The 16,342-nt window shown below is 37.9% G+C and overlaps 2 protein-coding genes across 5 annotated transcripts; one reads left to right on the top strand and one right to left on the bottom strand.

Moving 5' to 3' along the window:
• Positions 1-1,501: 1,501 nt before the first annotated feature.
• Positions 1,502-6,149, bottom strand: LOC133733047 (carboxyl-terminal-processing peptidase 1, chloroplastic). Of its 3 annotated transcripts, none has more exons than XR_009857465.1 (12): positions 5,711-6,149; positions 5,504-5,623; positions 5,174-5,311; positions 4,504-4,608; positions 4,191-4,359; positions 3,623-3,699; positions 3,158-3,202; positions 2,835-2,918; positions 2,685-2,723; positions 2,538-2,600; positions 2,105-2,203; positions 1,502-2,032 (listed from the first exon to the last, which is right to left on the bottom strand). XR_009857465.1 is itself a non-coding variant. In XM_062160658.1 (12 exons), exons 1-12 carry the CDS (start codon positions 6,098-6,100, stop codon positions 1,977-1,979), a joined length of 1,416 nt encoding a protein of 471 aa, XP_062016642.1. In that variant the 5' UTR covers positions 6,101-6,149; the 3' UTR covers positions 1,502-1,976. The 3 variants fall into 3 exon arrangements, 2 of the variants coding, with proteins under 2 accessions (XP_062016642.1, XP_062016643.1); XM_062160658.1 differs by having other exon boundaries at positions 2,105-2,234; XM_062160659.1 differs by lacking the exon at positions 5,174-5,311 and having other exon boundaries at positions 2,105-2,234.
• Positions 6,150-8,509: 2,360 nt separating this feature from the next.
• Positions 8,510-14,853, top strand: LOC133729331 (uncharacterized). 2 transcript variants are annotated; one of them, XM_062156836.1, is made up of 10 exons: positions 8,510-8,946; positions 9,341-9,384; positions 9,561-9,672; positions 9,788-9,914; positions 10,293-10,867; positions 11,224-11,494; positions 11,575-11,848; positions 12,429-12,587; positions 13,520-13,978; positions 14,312-14,853. In XM_062156836.1, the coding sequence occupies exons 1-10, from the start codon at positions 8,760-8,762 to the stop codon at positions 14,600-14,602; spliced, it is 2,499 nt and encodes an 832-aa protein (XP_062012820.1). In that variant the 5' UTR covers positions 8,510-8,759; the 3' UTR covers positions 14,603-14,853. The 2 variants fall into 2 exon arrangements, with proteins under 2 accessions (XP_062012820.1, XP_062012819.1); XM_062156835.1 differs by having other exon boundaries at positions 8,511-8,946; positions 12,426-12,587.
• Positions 14,854-16,342: the final 1,489 nt, after the last annotated feature.

Below are 16,342 nucleotides of genomic sequence, written 5' to 3'. Positions count from 1 at the left end.
TGATTAGGCACACCCAATAATGATGTTTGAAATCATATTTCTTCTTCCTTTTGGCTTTGTAGCAGAATATAAATTACATGGGTCAGATGTTAATTAATAAGTTCATAAAATATATACTTCGCCATAACAAACATCAAAACATTGGTAAGAAGTGCATTTTAGATCTCCTAATCTATCTAGGATTAGCTAACAGTTTAAAGTAAAACACTAAAACAAATTCCATCCGAAAATTGAGAATCCACACTATGTTCTTACCAAAATTTGCATCACCTTTATTCTAATCCTTTTAGGCTTACCGGCCTATTTTGATCTCCTCATCGATTTAGGGCTAGTTAAAGCCTGAAACCTACATTACATATATATAACCAATGCAGCAGAAGTTGATGTCTCCTTACTTAATATTAGTTAATTTTGATCTTCAATCAACAACTTCATCAAGCATGTCCACCATCAGCGATATAACCGCCTTTGTGCGAATGAGTATAGCTACGGTCAGTAGCATCGGACATGAGTTTATGGTCGGAGCAAATAACATCTTGTCTACCGGAATCCATGGTACCAATGAAGCGAGACGTGATAGGACAGAAGATACGATCCAGGAATGTGCTATCTGTATGGATGAAATTTCTAGCTTTGATAATGATGAGCCTATTGCTCGCTTGTCCTGCTCACACATTTTTCATGCGAATTGTGTTGAAAAATGGAGGGTGATCGGTAGCAATGGTGGCTTGTGTCCCGTTTGCCGACACACAATAGATGTTGTGGAGGCCGCTCCTGTGCCACCAAGACCCACAAGAAACCGGCCCACACAACACGAAACCCACAGGTTCCCACCTGTTGCCGGGGAGCTAAGAAGATCTTTAAGCACCATAAAATACTGGTCCACAAGATCATTGATACGGCTCGCCGGCGTGCAGCCATCTAGACCCTCGAGGCTGCAGTGGGATATGTATAATGTTCTCATGTTGGCTGGGAGGTTGATGCTTGTTTACGTCTTGTGCTACCTTTTAATTGAGCAGCTAACTAAGCCGCTTGTTGAGTACATCTTTCATGCGCTCACGTATGCCTTTCAGGCGCTGCTCATGTATGTTCTTCATGCACTGCTCATCTATGTCATACCTATTACTTTGGTCATCATCTTCTTCGGAATCATCTTCTTTGGATACAATCAGCGCTAGCTTAATCAGCTCTTCATTTTTGTTTTGAGTATTGTAATTTGTTTTCAATGGTCAAGTTAAACTCAACATTCATTTAGATTCTCTGTTGTGGTTTGTTCTTATATTGCAACCTCTGGATTTGCTTATAATTTAGTTTTAGTTGAAGAAACAATTAGCGCTTTGATCATCAGTTCCAAGTTCCAACTGTAAATATTTTCACAAACTTTAGTTCATTAGTTTTTGAAGGTAAGAATTGGATGCAAGTATATCTCAAAGAGGGAGGACAGATTTGGAGAACTGAACTCATCTTACTTTTTATTTTGAGTATTGTGATATGCTTTCAGTGATTTAGATTCTGTTCTGATCCTTTGCCAGAATCTTATTTAATTCTAGTTTAAAGAAAAGAAAAGAAAAGGTACAGCCAACGTATAACATATATTCTCCATGAATAAAGTAGAAATGCTACAACATATATTCCTATACTATTGTATCGCATCCAAATTCCACACCCATCTGTGACTCTTGGATCCTTCAGTTACCAAACTCGAAACTACGAGTTCCACACACCCTGGCCAATGTCCATCACTTGCAGCTTTGGTATGTATTGAAAGCGCAAAGGAAGTAGATGTTTTAGGTTAAGAAACTTGAATATCAGCTTCCGAAGCAGTATAACCCTTGCGCAAGTTAATCATACTTGGAACCCACTTCTATAGATGCTATGTGAAACTTCAGTAACTGCCGCCGCTGCCTTCATGCAAGCCATTTTTAGTTTGATCATTGGTTTTTTATAGGCGGAAACCCTGCAGAACCGGTTAGCATTTATCCCCTAGGAAGCGTGCTGCACTGTGAAAGCTGTTGTGTGATGTCACCCCAACCTGCCGATAAAGGGTTCTTTAGACTACACAAATTTAGAAGAACTTAATGCAAGATGTGATGAAAAACGATACCAGGGAAATTTCGATAATCGGGCTCTATTCCATTTCCATTTATGTCCTTATGATTCGGTGTCACATACTTGCCAACAGTCACAACCACGCCAGAACCATCTTGAAGTTCAAAAACAGATTGAATCAGACCCTATCAAAAGCATAAAGCAAACCATCAAAATCATATAGAAAGAATTCCTCTAATTTGGGAAAAGAAAAAAAGAAAAAGACAAAAAAAAAAAAAAAAACTGCTTTCTACCCTTGACCATGAAAGCATATTTTGATTTATCGACTGGGAAAAATCACGATATAAAAAGCAAGTTCCTGGACTCTAGGTAACAAATGCATTATATCTAAATGCAGTTCTAAGACAAGACAGATGTGCATTACTTTACAGAGGTAATGATGAAGCACTAAAGATAGTAGCAACGTAAACATCAACTACAATTAATACCTTGCCGAAAGTCCGATCACCCACCAGAACACCTTTACAGTTATCATGAAGAGCTGAAGCAACCTGCAACAAAAGGCACCAATGTAATTTTCTACAGTTTCACAAGCAAAAGGAATCATACATAATAGGATGAAGCAAGCTGCTCACAATTTCACTTGCACTAGCAGTATTGTTGTTCACCAGAACCTGTATTAGAAGTTTCAGTCAGGAGCCTTCTCATAAACTTCAGAAGTTTATAATTACAAACACCCACTTAAAAAATTTTAAATAATAAAAAAAAAAGTCTAGAAGGCATACAATAACAGGAGCTTTAATCAATGGTGCAGTATCTGCAACAATATTTTGTTGGTATTGAGGATCCTTCCCAACAGTATAAATAACCTGTCACAAACATCACAACAAAAATACACCACATTTAGGTAGTAAGTTCAATGTAATTAGTTAAATAACTTATATACAACAGATAATGCAAAGCTCTCTGTAAGGCTCTTCACTTCTTCTCAAAGACGAATGATTCGAAGGATAATGCATATACAAGACTATTGCCAAGCATTGGGATATTAATGAGAACTTAAAAGGAAGAAGATAACTGAGAAGAGAAAAAATCTGTATCAACATACCGTTTCTCCTTCATTTAGAAATAGCTTTGCAATTTCTATTCCAGCCTGAAATATACAAAAGAGTAGAAAAAAAATTAACATAAAAAAACTTTGAATTACACAACTACAAAAATTCGACATACAGACACAGTTGAGCTTGTGCCAAGCATTCAGTGGACATGAGTGACTAATTATTATAAATAATAGATGTATAACTTTCTACTGAAGGTGTAAATATTCTGTTTTATTGTAACTTTTCACATGTCATATAGAAAATTGATGATATATGATTAAATTGCTGCAATTTCTCAAATATACAATAAAATTAAATTGACAACTTAAAAACAGACAAATCCTACGTGTCATATAGTGTGTGTGTGTGTGTGTGTGTTGTCAATGTGACTTCAAGTATATTCAGACAGCCCAAGGCATCAAAGCTATATATTAACTCAGAGTTATCTCTAAGATGAAGATGCAGAATGAAACCTGTACTAGTCCACCACGATTATCTCTAAGATCCAAGATGAAAAATGAGGCACCCATGTCCTGAAGTCGCTTCATAGCTGCAACAATCATTATTTCCTTCAATATAACATAAACTAACTGAAAGTACATAACTCTAGCATACAGCCACAATAAAAACTAAATCATTAGTCATTTACAACAACTAACACTGGAGACAATATTCATACTTTTGGGGGTGTCTGGACAGCTTATAAGAACTTCAATACAAAACCAAAGCTGGTGGTGAATTATAAAACGCGGGTACTCACTATTCCATTTGAGAAATTTTTTTTCCAAACTCTATCCATCTCCCCTATAGTAAAATAAGATGATTACTTGAATTCATTATAAGGTTCCTCCATTTAGAGAACGACATAGAAAAAGGGGAGCATATACTATTCCTTTTTCCTTCCATTTACATTAATGTTTAGAACCCAAATGCAAGGAGAGAAATGTTAAGCATCATAGCTGCATAGCAACAGGTAACAGGTAATCCTACTTATAGATGGTAAAGAAATACCATTCAGTTGAATATCCTAAAACCACTTACCAATTACCAAGTCCTTTCTAGCCAATGCATTAAACTCTTTTAGGCGCAGGTAGCCAACAGATCTGGTTCCATTTTCTATTTGCTCCAACCGATAAAAGACAGGAGTACGAGCAACAAGTTGTCTCTGAACGTCTATAGATTGAATAGGCCCACAATTGCCATGCTTGACCTAAAACCATGGCAATGGTTATTTTCAAGACTCATTGTGAGAGCAAGACATCAAATTGGTAACAGCGGTGAACTCATTAACAAGATTACTACCAAATGAAAATCTAATTTAGCAAAACCAACAACGCTGCAATTAAATCACAACCTTAATAGTAACAAATGTTTCATTAGGGCCTTGTATCAAGGATGATACTTCAAAGGCTGATTTCCCTTTCACATCCACACCATTAACAGCTAGTATTTCATCTCCCTGGGAAAAGAGAAGAGAATTCAAAACATTAATAGTTTCAGTTAGACCAACTAGAACAAAAATACAGTCGATGCATATAAACAAGGAATCTTCTGGGAGAATATGGAACGAAAATCACCATTAGAGAACTGAACTGAGCAAAATAGCTACTTCACTTTTTTTCCTTTTTTTTTTTTTCTAGTACCAATGAAAATAGTATAGAACATAGATTTTGCATTCTGTTGCTTAAGTTAAAATAAAATGCAGACAGGTGGGTTCCACACTACCTAGAATATGCCATGCTGTAGTTTGTAGCCCACTCTGTCAATTATTGAACTTCTCATATCCCCAACATTATGGATCAAATGTAAAGAGAATGCACAGAACCATCAGTTATATACTTATACGTAACAAGAACCATATCCAATTATATCTAATCTTTTATAAAGAAAGGTTATAGCAGCACCAAATGTGGACAGAAAATTCATCGACATTTTCAGTGATGGAGAATCAATATCAAGTGAAAAAGCTAAAACTCATATAGAGAGATATAAACATCATCAGTGTAGGTAGGTAATATAGATACCTGCCTCACACCAGCCGCATGTGCAGGGCCATCCAATAAAAGTCCTAGTACCTTCACTTTCACATCTCCATTGTCACCCGGAACTTCCCTGAGGTTTATTCCAATACCACTCATGTCATACCTCGCCATCTTGGAGAACTTTCATTTTCAACATCGAAAAAAAAAAACCGACACCCCATGGAATAAGATACACTGTAGAAACTCATAACTAAAGCCAACAAGCACTCCTAAAAGCATAGCATTGACAACAAAAGCTCTCATTTTCTCAACCTAAACTTCTCGAAAACACTTTCGACATAAACAACCACGTAATCATGTGAATGCAATTACCTCATCAGGCGAAAGAAAACGCGTATAAGGATCCCCCAAACTAGCCAGCATTCTCTTGATCATATCATGAGCCTTTGATCTCGTCTTGATTGAACTAGTCCGTATATCTTCCTTCTTCATCTAAAAAACCATAACAGTAACTTTTATTATTTCACACATAAAATTCAGCAACTTTATAAACTTTACTGTACAGTTCACCGGCCGTACCTGCCAATTTTCCGGCAGCCAGCTCCGGCGACCGGTGTCGAGAAAGCTGTCATTGACGATCTCCCAAGCCTCCTCCACAATCCCCTCATTCGTCGCCACCGGCTCTGGTGCCGACTCCGCGATGACGTCACCTTCGTCTTCTTTACAATACTCTGAAGAAGAAGGTGGTTGAGCTGGAATGGAGGAGGGAGGAGAAGAAGACTCAAACGCTAGAGAAGCGGGAGAAGAGACTAGAAGACCGAGCGATAGAGCCCCGCCTAGGGCTCCAATAAGAGCTTTCTTGGCCCAATGGATCGAGTTTGGGCCCAAACGCGACGGAGCTAAGGGTTTCGGTGATGGCGGGGAAGATAGTGAGAGTGTGGTGGTGTTGCTCACCAACAAGACCCTCATCTTCTTCTTCTTCTTCTTCTTCAAAAATGGAAGAGCTTTTTTTATTTTATTTTTTTAAGGGGGTTTAAATAAGCCGTTAACGACCGTTAAGGACTTTAGGGCCTTTGGGTTTGACTTCGGGCCCATGGGCCAGCTGGATAAGGGGAACATGGGCCCACCGCGAGCGATCTTCCGCCACGTGTTTGGGAGCTTCTATATTTAGGAAGGTTGGTTCAGTGTATGTGACTATGCGTATATATGAAGGACTAGGATAAGCACAATCATTTAATATGTACTGTACGCGAAACCAACTCGCGTTGGAGGCGCGTCCGTACCACTCGCGGAATTTGTAGAATTATTTTTTATACGAGAATGTAAATAAAAAAATATAGATCAATCGATTCGTTGTTGTCATTGTGATAAGCAATTTTAGAATTGCTGCCTTTATTTTTGGAATATAGTAATGATGACTATTGGAGTTAGGGTTATGGCCAATTTTGGTTTTAGAAGTTTGCTAATGTGACCATTACGGATGCTTTCTTTTCATTAGGGTTGTTTTGCTAGTGGGGGGAGGAGGAGGATGATAAATAGAACGGTGAAAAGTGAAAATAACGAGTATTAAAGTTGATTCTCAAATTCTAAATTTTATTGTGTAATGGTGATCTTGCCCTTGATGTAGAGATATATTTACTTTTTACATATTGTATTTCTCAACGATTATATTGTGTTACTTTTGCACTATGGTGATTTTTGTTTGATTCATATCGAAGTCATTGAACAAGTTATTATAAAAAGTGAATGATTCAAGTGCTCTTTATGTGGTGATATTAGCTACAATTTGGTTCCAAGAGTATATTCAAGCTCAAAACTACAGATAATTGGGACTGTCTCCTTGACGTTAGTAATGTTGGTGTACGTACCGTGCCTAAACAATAACTTATTACTTTTATGGGTGGATCCTTCTACAATTCTTGTAACATTGGGATTTTGGTTATGTTGTAATGATAATTGTAGCACCACTGGGTGTATTGTGGACAATGGTACTATCCTAATGACCAATATATTTTGAACCTAGCTCACTTTTATTGGTTAATGATATTTCACAAGACTTAGCTCTCTCCACTATAATTAATGCTATCTCGGTGCTGAGTCTCTTATACATTTTGAGCGTGACCCCACTACCTTGTAAGACTCAGCTCTCTCCACTATGGTTAATGCTACCTCAGCAATGAGAGTCTATTGCGCGTTTTGAGCCTAAATTACTTTATTCCATTCTTTTGATTGTAATTAATGCTACTCTAGTGCTAAGTCTCTTACGTTGAGAAACTTTTGTCATGTTTCAGAGTATAAGATGCTCAACCACATAAGCTCCTTATCTTTCAACCGCTTGATCTACTTTTTTATTCAATGTAACAGTATACGAGAAAAAAAGTGAACTTAAACAACAAATTTTTCACCAATACGTTTTGAACCTGACTCACTCTTGTCGTTAATGCTACTTTCCAAGACTCAGCTCTCTCCACTATAATTAATGCTACCCTAGTCCCGAGTCTCTTTTACGTATCGATTGTGACTTCACTTTCGTCGATTAGTACTACCTTGTACAGCTCTCTCCAATATAGTTAACGCTACCTCAGTGATGACAGACTCTCGCACGTTATGAGCCTGACTCACTTTCGTCGATTCTTTTGACCGTAATTAATCACACCCAAGTGCCGAGTCTCTTTTACTCTCAGAAATTTTTGTCATGTTTTGGAGTATAAGATGCTTGATTGAAAGATGCTCCTTATCTTTTAACCGCAATTGATCTACTTTTTTATTAAATGTAACAATTTACGAGAAAAAAAGTTACCTTGCACTATAAAATTTTCACCAATATGTTTTGAACCTGACTCACTTTTTTCGGTTAATGCTACTTCCCAAGACTCAACTCTCTCCACTATAATCAATGCTACCCCGGTCCCGAGTCTCTTTTACTTTTTGATCGTGACTCAACTTTTTTGGATTAGTGCCCCCTCGTAAAACTCAGCTCTCTCCACTATAGTTAATGCTACCCCAGTGATGACAGACTCTCGCACGTTTTGAGCATGACTCACTTTCGTCCATTCTTTTGATCGTAATTTAATCCCACCCCACTGCTGAGTCTCTTTTATCGAAAGAAACTCCTTGTCATGTTTCGGAGTATAAAGATGCTCCTTAACTTTTGACCGCTCCATCTACTTTTTCATTCAACGTAACGGTCCACGAGTTCACAGCAAAACAAAATACCTACCAAAAAAATATAGAAAAATTATAGAAAACTCTGACAAAATTGGGAAAACAGATGGCCTAATCACACTAGGTTTTAACATTTAAGTAAAAGAAATTAATAACCGCGGGTGGTTTCAATTTTTGCGAAAACCGAAACAATAAAAAAGAATTGGCACTCGCAGAGGAGTTGCAAAGCAAAAGAAGAGAGAGAGAGAGAGAAGAAAGCGAGGGTTTTCGGAAGCAAAAAGGGAGAGAAGAGAGTTTGGGATATTTATCTTCTTCTTCTTCTTCTTCTTCTTCGTCTTCGTCTTCCTTTTTTTGTCCGCGGCGGAACCCCAGAGAGAAAAACCTAAACCAGAGAGCCGTCTCGGCGGACTCGTCAGATCTGACGGAGGAGGGGCTTATTTTTCTTTTCCGCGGCGGAGAGAGAATGAGCGGGAGAGGCGGCGGCAATGGGAAGGGCAATACTGGAATATCGGGAATACCAGCTGGGTCCCGGAAGATGGTTCAGAGCTTGAAAGAGATAGTCAATAACTGCACTGAGCAGGAGATCTATGCTATGCTTAAAGACTGTAACATGGACCCTAATGAAGCCGTTAATCGTCTCCTAGCTCAAGGTCCAAACTTTCTTTCTCCAGTTTGTTTTTCGACTTTTGGGTTTTGTGGTTTTAGGTTTTCGGTCAGCTGTGAAATTTTGTTTCACCGTTAATCTTCATGTTCTGCGCTCTGTCATATTTTCATTGACAGTTTCATACTATTTGAGGTTTATGTTTACTTTGCAAGATTGGATTTTGGTTTTACGTTTTGCCCAATTTGAGAAACTTATTAATCCAATGCTAATAGCAGAAGTGTAAAACCTTTATTTTTTATGTTATTGAAGTTGGAGAAATCTCAGTTGAAATATGATCTGTTGTCCGCAGTTTGCTTTCTTGTATGTTGTGTCTTACATGTCTCAGAGCGAACATGTTTTGCTGAAATTTATGTCTAATCTAAAGCTTATTGCTTGTGTAGATCCTTTCCATGAAGTGAAGAGCAAACGAGAGAAGAAAAAGGAGGTGCGTGCCTTTTGAAAGTGTTTAAACTTATGCAATTTGCATCGTTTGAAGTGATCATTGTCATTTACCTCCCAGCAGTGCTGTCTTCATGGTTTGATATTATAATGTATGAAAATAGAGCTGTCATGGTCTTTGTATCCTTTTCTCACCTCTATCTATCTGTCATTTTGCTGCAGAGTAAGGAGCCAACGGATTCTAGGTCTCGCGGTGCTAATATTTCAAATCATGGTGGTAGAGGTGGTGATCGTTATGCTGCACGTGGCGGATCAAACCACTTTAGCACAAATGGTATGTGGCCATGACAATTTAATGGATGATATTTTCTTTAAAGAGTTTGAAAAATTGATGTGAAGCCTTAATAAACCGAGTATCAACTCATCTATTCTTTTACTTTTTCCCTCAGAGTCTGGTTCTTTGCATGGTAGACCTGCGTACAGAAAGGAAAATGGAACACCTGCCTATGCAGGTTCTTCCTCTTCTGCAGCTGGCACAACTGGATATAACTTGAGCCGACGACCTCCATCCTACAGGTTATAACTTTAAAATATCAAACTGATGGCATTTCGAACTTGCATCTGTTCAATGGCTTGGGGATGTGCTACATTTGCACTGGAAGTTACTAAAATAAGCCTTTCCTTTGTCTTGAGTTTTGATAAGTAAATCATACAGATGCTGTTAATCTTTAACTTGTTATGGCATTTCAATTCTCTAATTAAGCCTTTTCTATGTCTCGAGTGTTGATATGTAAATCACAGGTGATCTCTTAACTTGTAACTTGTTATGACTCAATTCTATAGTTTGTGAATTTTTTTTGTTACTTTCATTGTTCTTGGATATGCATTGAAATCATGGGTATGTATATTCTCAATAGCATCTATGTGCTCATTTATGTGTTATATGTGTTGCAGTGATCCAGTGGCAGCTGAAAATAAAATTATGTCAGTAGGTGATGATGGAATATCTTCATCCTCACAGCCTTCCACTGGATATCAGTCTGCATGGGGAGGGGTGCCAGGTCAAGTTTCAATGGCTGACATTGTTAAGAAGGGTAGGCCGCAAGCCAAGGCACCCCCAACTTATAGTGTCAATCATCATGATTCAGGGGCACCTCCTGCAGCAGGATACAATTCAAATTCATCGCAGACTGAGCCCTTGGCTGATGAGTGGCCCTTGATTGAGCATCCTCCAGGTGTTAGCATGTCCTCCATTTTAGGGGCACCTGCAAATTCTGAGCTCTATGCTAATTCATCTAGCGTGCCCTTGGATAAAGCTAATCAGCATATAAAATCCCAACTAGATGAGGTTGAGACGGAAGATGATGGTTCTGTCGAGGCACTGAATACAAGCCATGATGGACCTACTTCTGTTTCCGGTAGAAATGTGCAAGAAGATAACTCGGCAACTGCATCTGCTTTTGATGATAGCTTGTATGAGGATATCAATTCCTACCATCCAGAGAGACATGACCTTGAGGATAATGAAGGTAAATATGATGCTTTGTTTTTAGTCAACCCTGTCTCTTTATTCCCAAACCATATTATTTCTATATGAGTGTTAATTATAGAATGGTAAAATCACACTTTTAAGGGCTTTTTAACCATTGCTTTTTGAATATATATGGCTAGGTGATTGTATAAGATGAATAGCACAAGCATTGAATATTTTGGGATGAATTATTTAGGAGGTCTATTCTTGTGGGAAATTCAGTTGTAACATTGCTGCGAAGCTAGTATTTTTGAATCAGGATGGTTCAATATAGACGTTAATCAATTTGTCCTATGAATGCTTATTCTGTGTTTTTTTTTTTTTAATTTTTTTGTTTTGCCTTTTGCTTTTCAGCTGAGCATGATGCTTCATCAGTGGCTGCAAACTTGCAGCAGCTTGACTTACAGAAGGATGATAGGGGAGCACCACCTGAAGACGAGAACCCTCCCCCTGTAGTCATTCCAAATCACCTACAACTTCATACTCCAGACTGCTTGCACTTGAGCTTTGGAAGTTTCCGATCCGGCCCTGAGCCTGATCTTTCGAGCTCCCATCCAGTGAAAAGTGACTTGGAAGAGACATCTGTAGCAGTAGATGTTTCTGCAGTCGGGCACTCAGATGCTAGGTATGTCCTATAGAGAGTATTGCCTGTGGTTTTAGAAGTTGGTTGTTTAACATCATTTGAAGAAATATGTTTTCTTGCAGAAATCCCGACTACTATGGAGATGAGCATCTCATAAATACCTCTGATGGAAGTTTGGTTCATAGAACTGGGGCCAGTGCTGGAGATTATGATTCTCCTTCAGTGTCACAACCAGAGGTCTTAAAACAGGAAACCCCTGAAGCTGGTCAGGGCATTCAATATACTTTTCCTTCTGCACCTGGATTTGCATATGACAGCTCCCAACAATTGAATATGGCATTTTCTCACCCACAGAGCTCACAAGTACAAAACAATGCTCCCTTTTCAAGTGTGATGGTAATTGATAAACTATGACGTTTATTTATTTATTTATTTTGAATCGTCAATAGTTTTAGAAATTGAGTCAACCTCACATGATCAGTTCTTGGCCAAACAATATACTGTGTTTGGAGATGTCAAATTCTTAGTCTTTTAGATTAACTGCAATACTAGATTTGTAACGGTTCCTGCCTTCTTGGTTTTATGACGACACTAATTGCTACTGCTAGAAAATGTATGTTCGGGGCATGTGCACTTTAATCACAGACGTGGATTAGAAGTTAGGGAATCAAATGGTGCATGCATGGTGCTGTTGAGGTTTGTGAAAGAAATACCAAAAGACACATTGTTTGTTAAATCTGCAGTGAAAAAGCTAAACTGGGAAAATATAGGGATCATGCAGCTTATCCTTTATTTTCTTTATACTTTCAGTTGTATTTGGTTCATTTGGTATGCGCATTTGTCATGTAGTGATGCAGGAGTAGGTGGAATATGAGTTTTTTGATATGCGAGTTTTCCTTTGAATACTCCATGTTTAGGTGGATTAGGAGTTTATTGATCTAGTTGAATCTCACTTTGTGTATTCTCTTTTCAGCAGGGATATACGAATTCGTTGCCTAGCACTCTATTGGCTTCAAATGCTCAGAATGTAAGGGAGGATCTTCCATACTCACCTTTCCCTGTGACACAATCTATGCCTACAAAATATAGCAATGTGCCTTCTTCCATCAGCGGTCCCACCATGTCCATGCCAGAGGTGACTTCCCTTTTATTGTATATGCTATTGTTTGTTTGGTACATTGAAACCAATATTTTTTCAAGAAAAAGTTTTTATACTCCAGATGCAAGTTACTATTGTGCAATGAAAAAGTTAATATGAATCACTTTTAATTGAGATCCTTATGGCTCGATGTAAATTCTTTTGTCAAAGTACGTCAAGTTGGCTGAATCTATGTGGTATTTTTTGTTCTTAGATGAAGGCTTATATTTGGTGTAACCAGATCCTGTTTGTGATTGAATTAATTTAAATAAATTTGGTTATATGGTTCAGTTATAGATAGGTCTAGGAAATATTTATATTCAAACCCTTCTCCTTACCTCTCTTGTTGGATTGCATTTCATCTGTGATTTGAAGTCAATACCTTCTGCATTTGTTATGATTGTAACTTATATGTGACATGTAGTCGTTTGTGTTTTATGTGTTTTTTGCACATGTCCTAATATTATGGAAGATATCTGTTTTCAAACTTCGCCCATGCATGGTAAATCTGGATAATGAAAATGTTCATTTCTGGCCGATGCATTTACATGTGTTCCTTTCTGCTGCTAGTTCAGAGAATTAGTTCAGTTGGATAATATTGTTTTCAATAGAATCAGATTAGCAAATTATCATGAAGAATTGTAGATTATAGTAGGAAACCAGGAATAGGATCATTTTTTATTATCATTAATTTTAATCTTGCTGACATGCCTATTTATCTCAGTTGAAGTATTTTCTGGAAGATGATATTTATACCATGAACTTGTTGATGACAATAAGTTGAAATAGTAAATGTCAGAGAATTGACTGCCTGAATAGAACTTAGTTTAATATATTAAACAAACAAAAAACTAAACAAGTAAAACAGTTCATAATTATGACACATTAGAGATCTAATTTTTCTTCCAATTATTTTTTTGTAAATGCAGGCTTTGAGGGCAGGTGGTATCTCTTCTGCTCAACCTACTCAACAGACCCTACCTGGTGCTGGTGTCGCGACTGGACCTGCTCTTCCACAACAGCTGTTGCACCCTTACTCTCAACCTAGTCTTCCTTTGGGACATTTTTCCAACATGATTGGTTATCCTTTCTTGCCTCAGAGCTACACATATATGCCATCAGCATTCCAGCAAGCTTTTGCTGGTAACAGCACATACCATCAGTCGCTGGCTGCAGTTCTTCCACAGTATAAAAATAGTGTTTCTGTCAGCAGTTTGCCCCAGTCTGCTAATATTCCCTCTGGTTATGGGTTTGGTAGTTCAAGTAACATTCCTGGAGGAAACTTTCCTCTGAATCCACCGTCGGCACCTACCGGTACAACAATTGGTTATGATGATGTTATAAGCTCTCAGTACAAGGACAGTAACCATTTGATGTCACTTCAGCAGGTAATTTTGTTTTACCCATCTCACATTAGTGCTTGGCTTTTGTTCTTTTAAACAATGCTTGGTCGTCCACAGAGTTGGATATAATCCAACGCTGGAAAAGAAACCAGATAAACTATAGAAAAGTCAGATCACCAGACTCCTTTACTTTCAAAAATCTCATTTAACAGAAAAACACCATTGGAATAGATCCAACGATTAGCGACCAAGTATTCTGTCACATGGTTGACCAGAAGAATGATTATGTATCCACACATTATTTTTATTTGTCGTATTCTTTTATTGCCCCATTCTTATGTTTTATTGTAAATGTTAATTTTTATGCCCTTTTCTCAGAATGACAACTCAGGCATGTGGGTTCACGGACCTGGTTCCCGAGCAATGCCTGCTGTTCCAGCCAGCAATTATTACAGCTTCCAGGGGCAGAATCAACAGCATGCTGGTTTCCGGCAAACCCAGCAACCGTCGCAGCAATTTGCTGGAGCTCTAAACTACCCGAACTTCTATCATTCTCAGACAGGGATGTCCCTCGATCATCAACAGCAAAGTTCAAGGGACGCATCCCTGGGTGGCTCACAGGGACAACCTTCTAAGCAGTCTCAACAATTATGGCAAAACAGCTACTAATCTCCAGTCACCTCCAGGTTTTTCAGGGTCTCATACTGAGTTTGAAAGTGGCCAATCAGAGGCATTAGGCCTCTTAATAATCATCATGTATCATTATTTGGTCATAATTGAGACCTGGACTGGCTGCTGCCCTGTGCCACTGAGGTTGTATTCTAGATATTTATTTTTCCTGTCATTCTTAACGTAGGAACACAGTGTGCTAATTTGGATTAGTGAAGTACTATACTATGCCCTGTTTCGTTTCTCTTTCATCCTCTTTCATCGCCTTTCTTATAGTGAAATTATGTTTTGCTTTGAATACAAGTCTCCAAGTCTGGATCATTAATTCTCAAGGAGGTGACACTTTGCTCTCATTTTGTCCATGCATTCCTCCAAACATAGAAACAAGGGTTGTAGTGGCAATATAAAAATGGATGTTGCTGAGACGTCACTATTTGCATCTGGGTTAAAAGGAAGTACTTCGAACTGTTCTATTTTGAAAAAAGAGTTGCTAAGAAACTTCTGCTGCCCAAAACATGACGCTGTTTGGTTTTCTTTGGTAGGTTGTGACATATCTGTTGCCATTCATACCTAAATTCTCACTTGTTGTCTTCATAAAGCCTGTCCATACTCCTCACATGTGCTCCATGTGAATTCCTCTCATGTCCATACTTTGTCATCCCACAAAGTGTGAAAACTAACTTTCCGACGCAAAATGGGGTTAAGAAATTTACAAGCGGTTTAAAAAGATGCGTCATTCTATATGTTGTAATGCAAGGGCGCAATGTGGCTTTCGAAAATTCATATAGAAAAATGATGCACCTTTCTCGAATACAACTATCACACCTCTACTGGAAATTCTTCTATGCACCGATGGTGTAAGTGACCCAACACTTATTAGATGATCTCAATCCTTAATATTTATAATCAATTTTTTTTTTAATAACTGAAAAGTGTAATGATGTAATTTAACCATCCATTCATGTTTAGTGCAAATGCACGTTGGTGCTCTGAATCCTCCCAACCTCTACTGACATTTTTTTTTCTTCAGAGAAGGCCTCCCATGAAAAGTTGAATGAATCAAACACACCTTAGCCACCGACTAAACCATTGCTAAAAGTTTCCCATAAAAAAAAAAAAAAAGTGATACACTTATGCTAACAAAAATAGGCCTCCCATGCTAAAATTGGTACACCCGCTGCCAATGAAGTTGTCATCCCTCAAAGTCCCCAACCTAACGAAATTACGTTGGTATAGGGCTCTTATAAAAAAGTAAAATAATACCGGGCACCTTTAGCCAACGAAATTTAGTCTCACATCCGGTGAAATTTCGTCGGCATATCAGGCTCCTACAGAAAAAGAAAAATAAAGAGTGCGGCTATGCCACCTTAGTAACTACTTTCTTCACCCTAAATTCTCTTCTTACCATACATATATATTTTTTATTTTAAGTCTACTGAGTTCACCCTTTTACAGTTCTCAAAATACCCTTTTCCAATAATACAAGGGTTTAACTTGTATTTTTTTTTTATTTGGCTTCCTTCGTGTGTCAAATTCTTTTTCTGTTAGAATGATTGAAGATGATGAATGTTAAGAAATAAAGCGTTAAGGTTTAATGATGAATGAAGAGATTAAGAATGAATTTTAAGTACGTATTTTGTAGGGTGTAATAAGGAAAACATATTATAATTTTTAATAAGATATTGTTCTTTATTGTAATTTTATATTATGGTATTTTAGTCTTTCAATAAATCGAAAACT

The sequence above is a fragment of the Rosa rugosa genome, chromosome 2, assembly GCF_958449725.1.
Source record: "Rosa rugosa chromosome 2, drRosRugo1.1, whole genome shotgun sequence".
In the NCBI taxonomy this organism is placed as follows: domain Eukaryota; kingdom Viridiplantae; phylum Streptophyta; class Magnoliopsida; order Rosales; family Rosaceae; genus Rosa; species Rosa rugosa.
The sequence above is the reverse complement of the archived record's forward strand: the minus strand, read 5'-3'. Positions and strand labels throughout refer to the sequence as shown.

Excerpts from the sequence above, each read along its gene's own strand:
- LOC133733047 (XM_062160658.1), bottom strand. The coding sequence starts at position 6,100 with ATGAGGGTCTTGTTGGTGAGCAACACCACCACACTCTCACTATCTTCC. Across the intron at positions 4,609-5,173 it reads ATGCGGCTGGTGTGAGGCAG|GGAGATGAAATACTAGCTGT; the intron begins GTATCTATATTA and ends CTCTTTTCCCAG. Across the intron at positions 3,700-4,190 it reads TAGAAAGGACTTGGTAATTG|CTATGAAGCGACTTCAGGAC; the intron begins GTAAGTGGTTTT and ends TGATTGTTGCAG.
- LOC133729331 (XM_062156835.1), top strand. The coding sequence starts at position 8,760 with ATGAGCGGGAGAGGCGGCGGCAATGGGAAGGGCAATACTGGAATATCG. Across the intron at positions 9,915-10,292 it reads CGACGACCTCCATCCTACAG|TGATCCAGTGGCAGCTGAAA; the intron begins GTTATAACTTTA and ends TATGTGTTGCAG. Across the intron at positions 13,979-14,311 it reads ATTTGATGTCACTTCAGCAG|AATGACAACTCAGGCATGTG; the intron begins GTAATTTTGTTT and ends CCCTTTTCTCAG.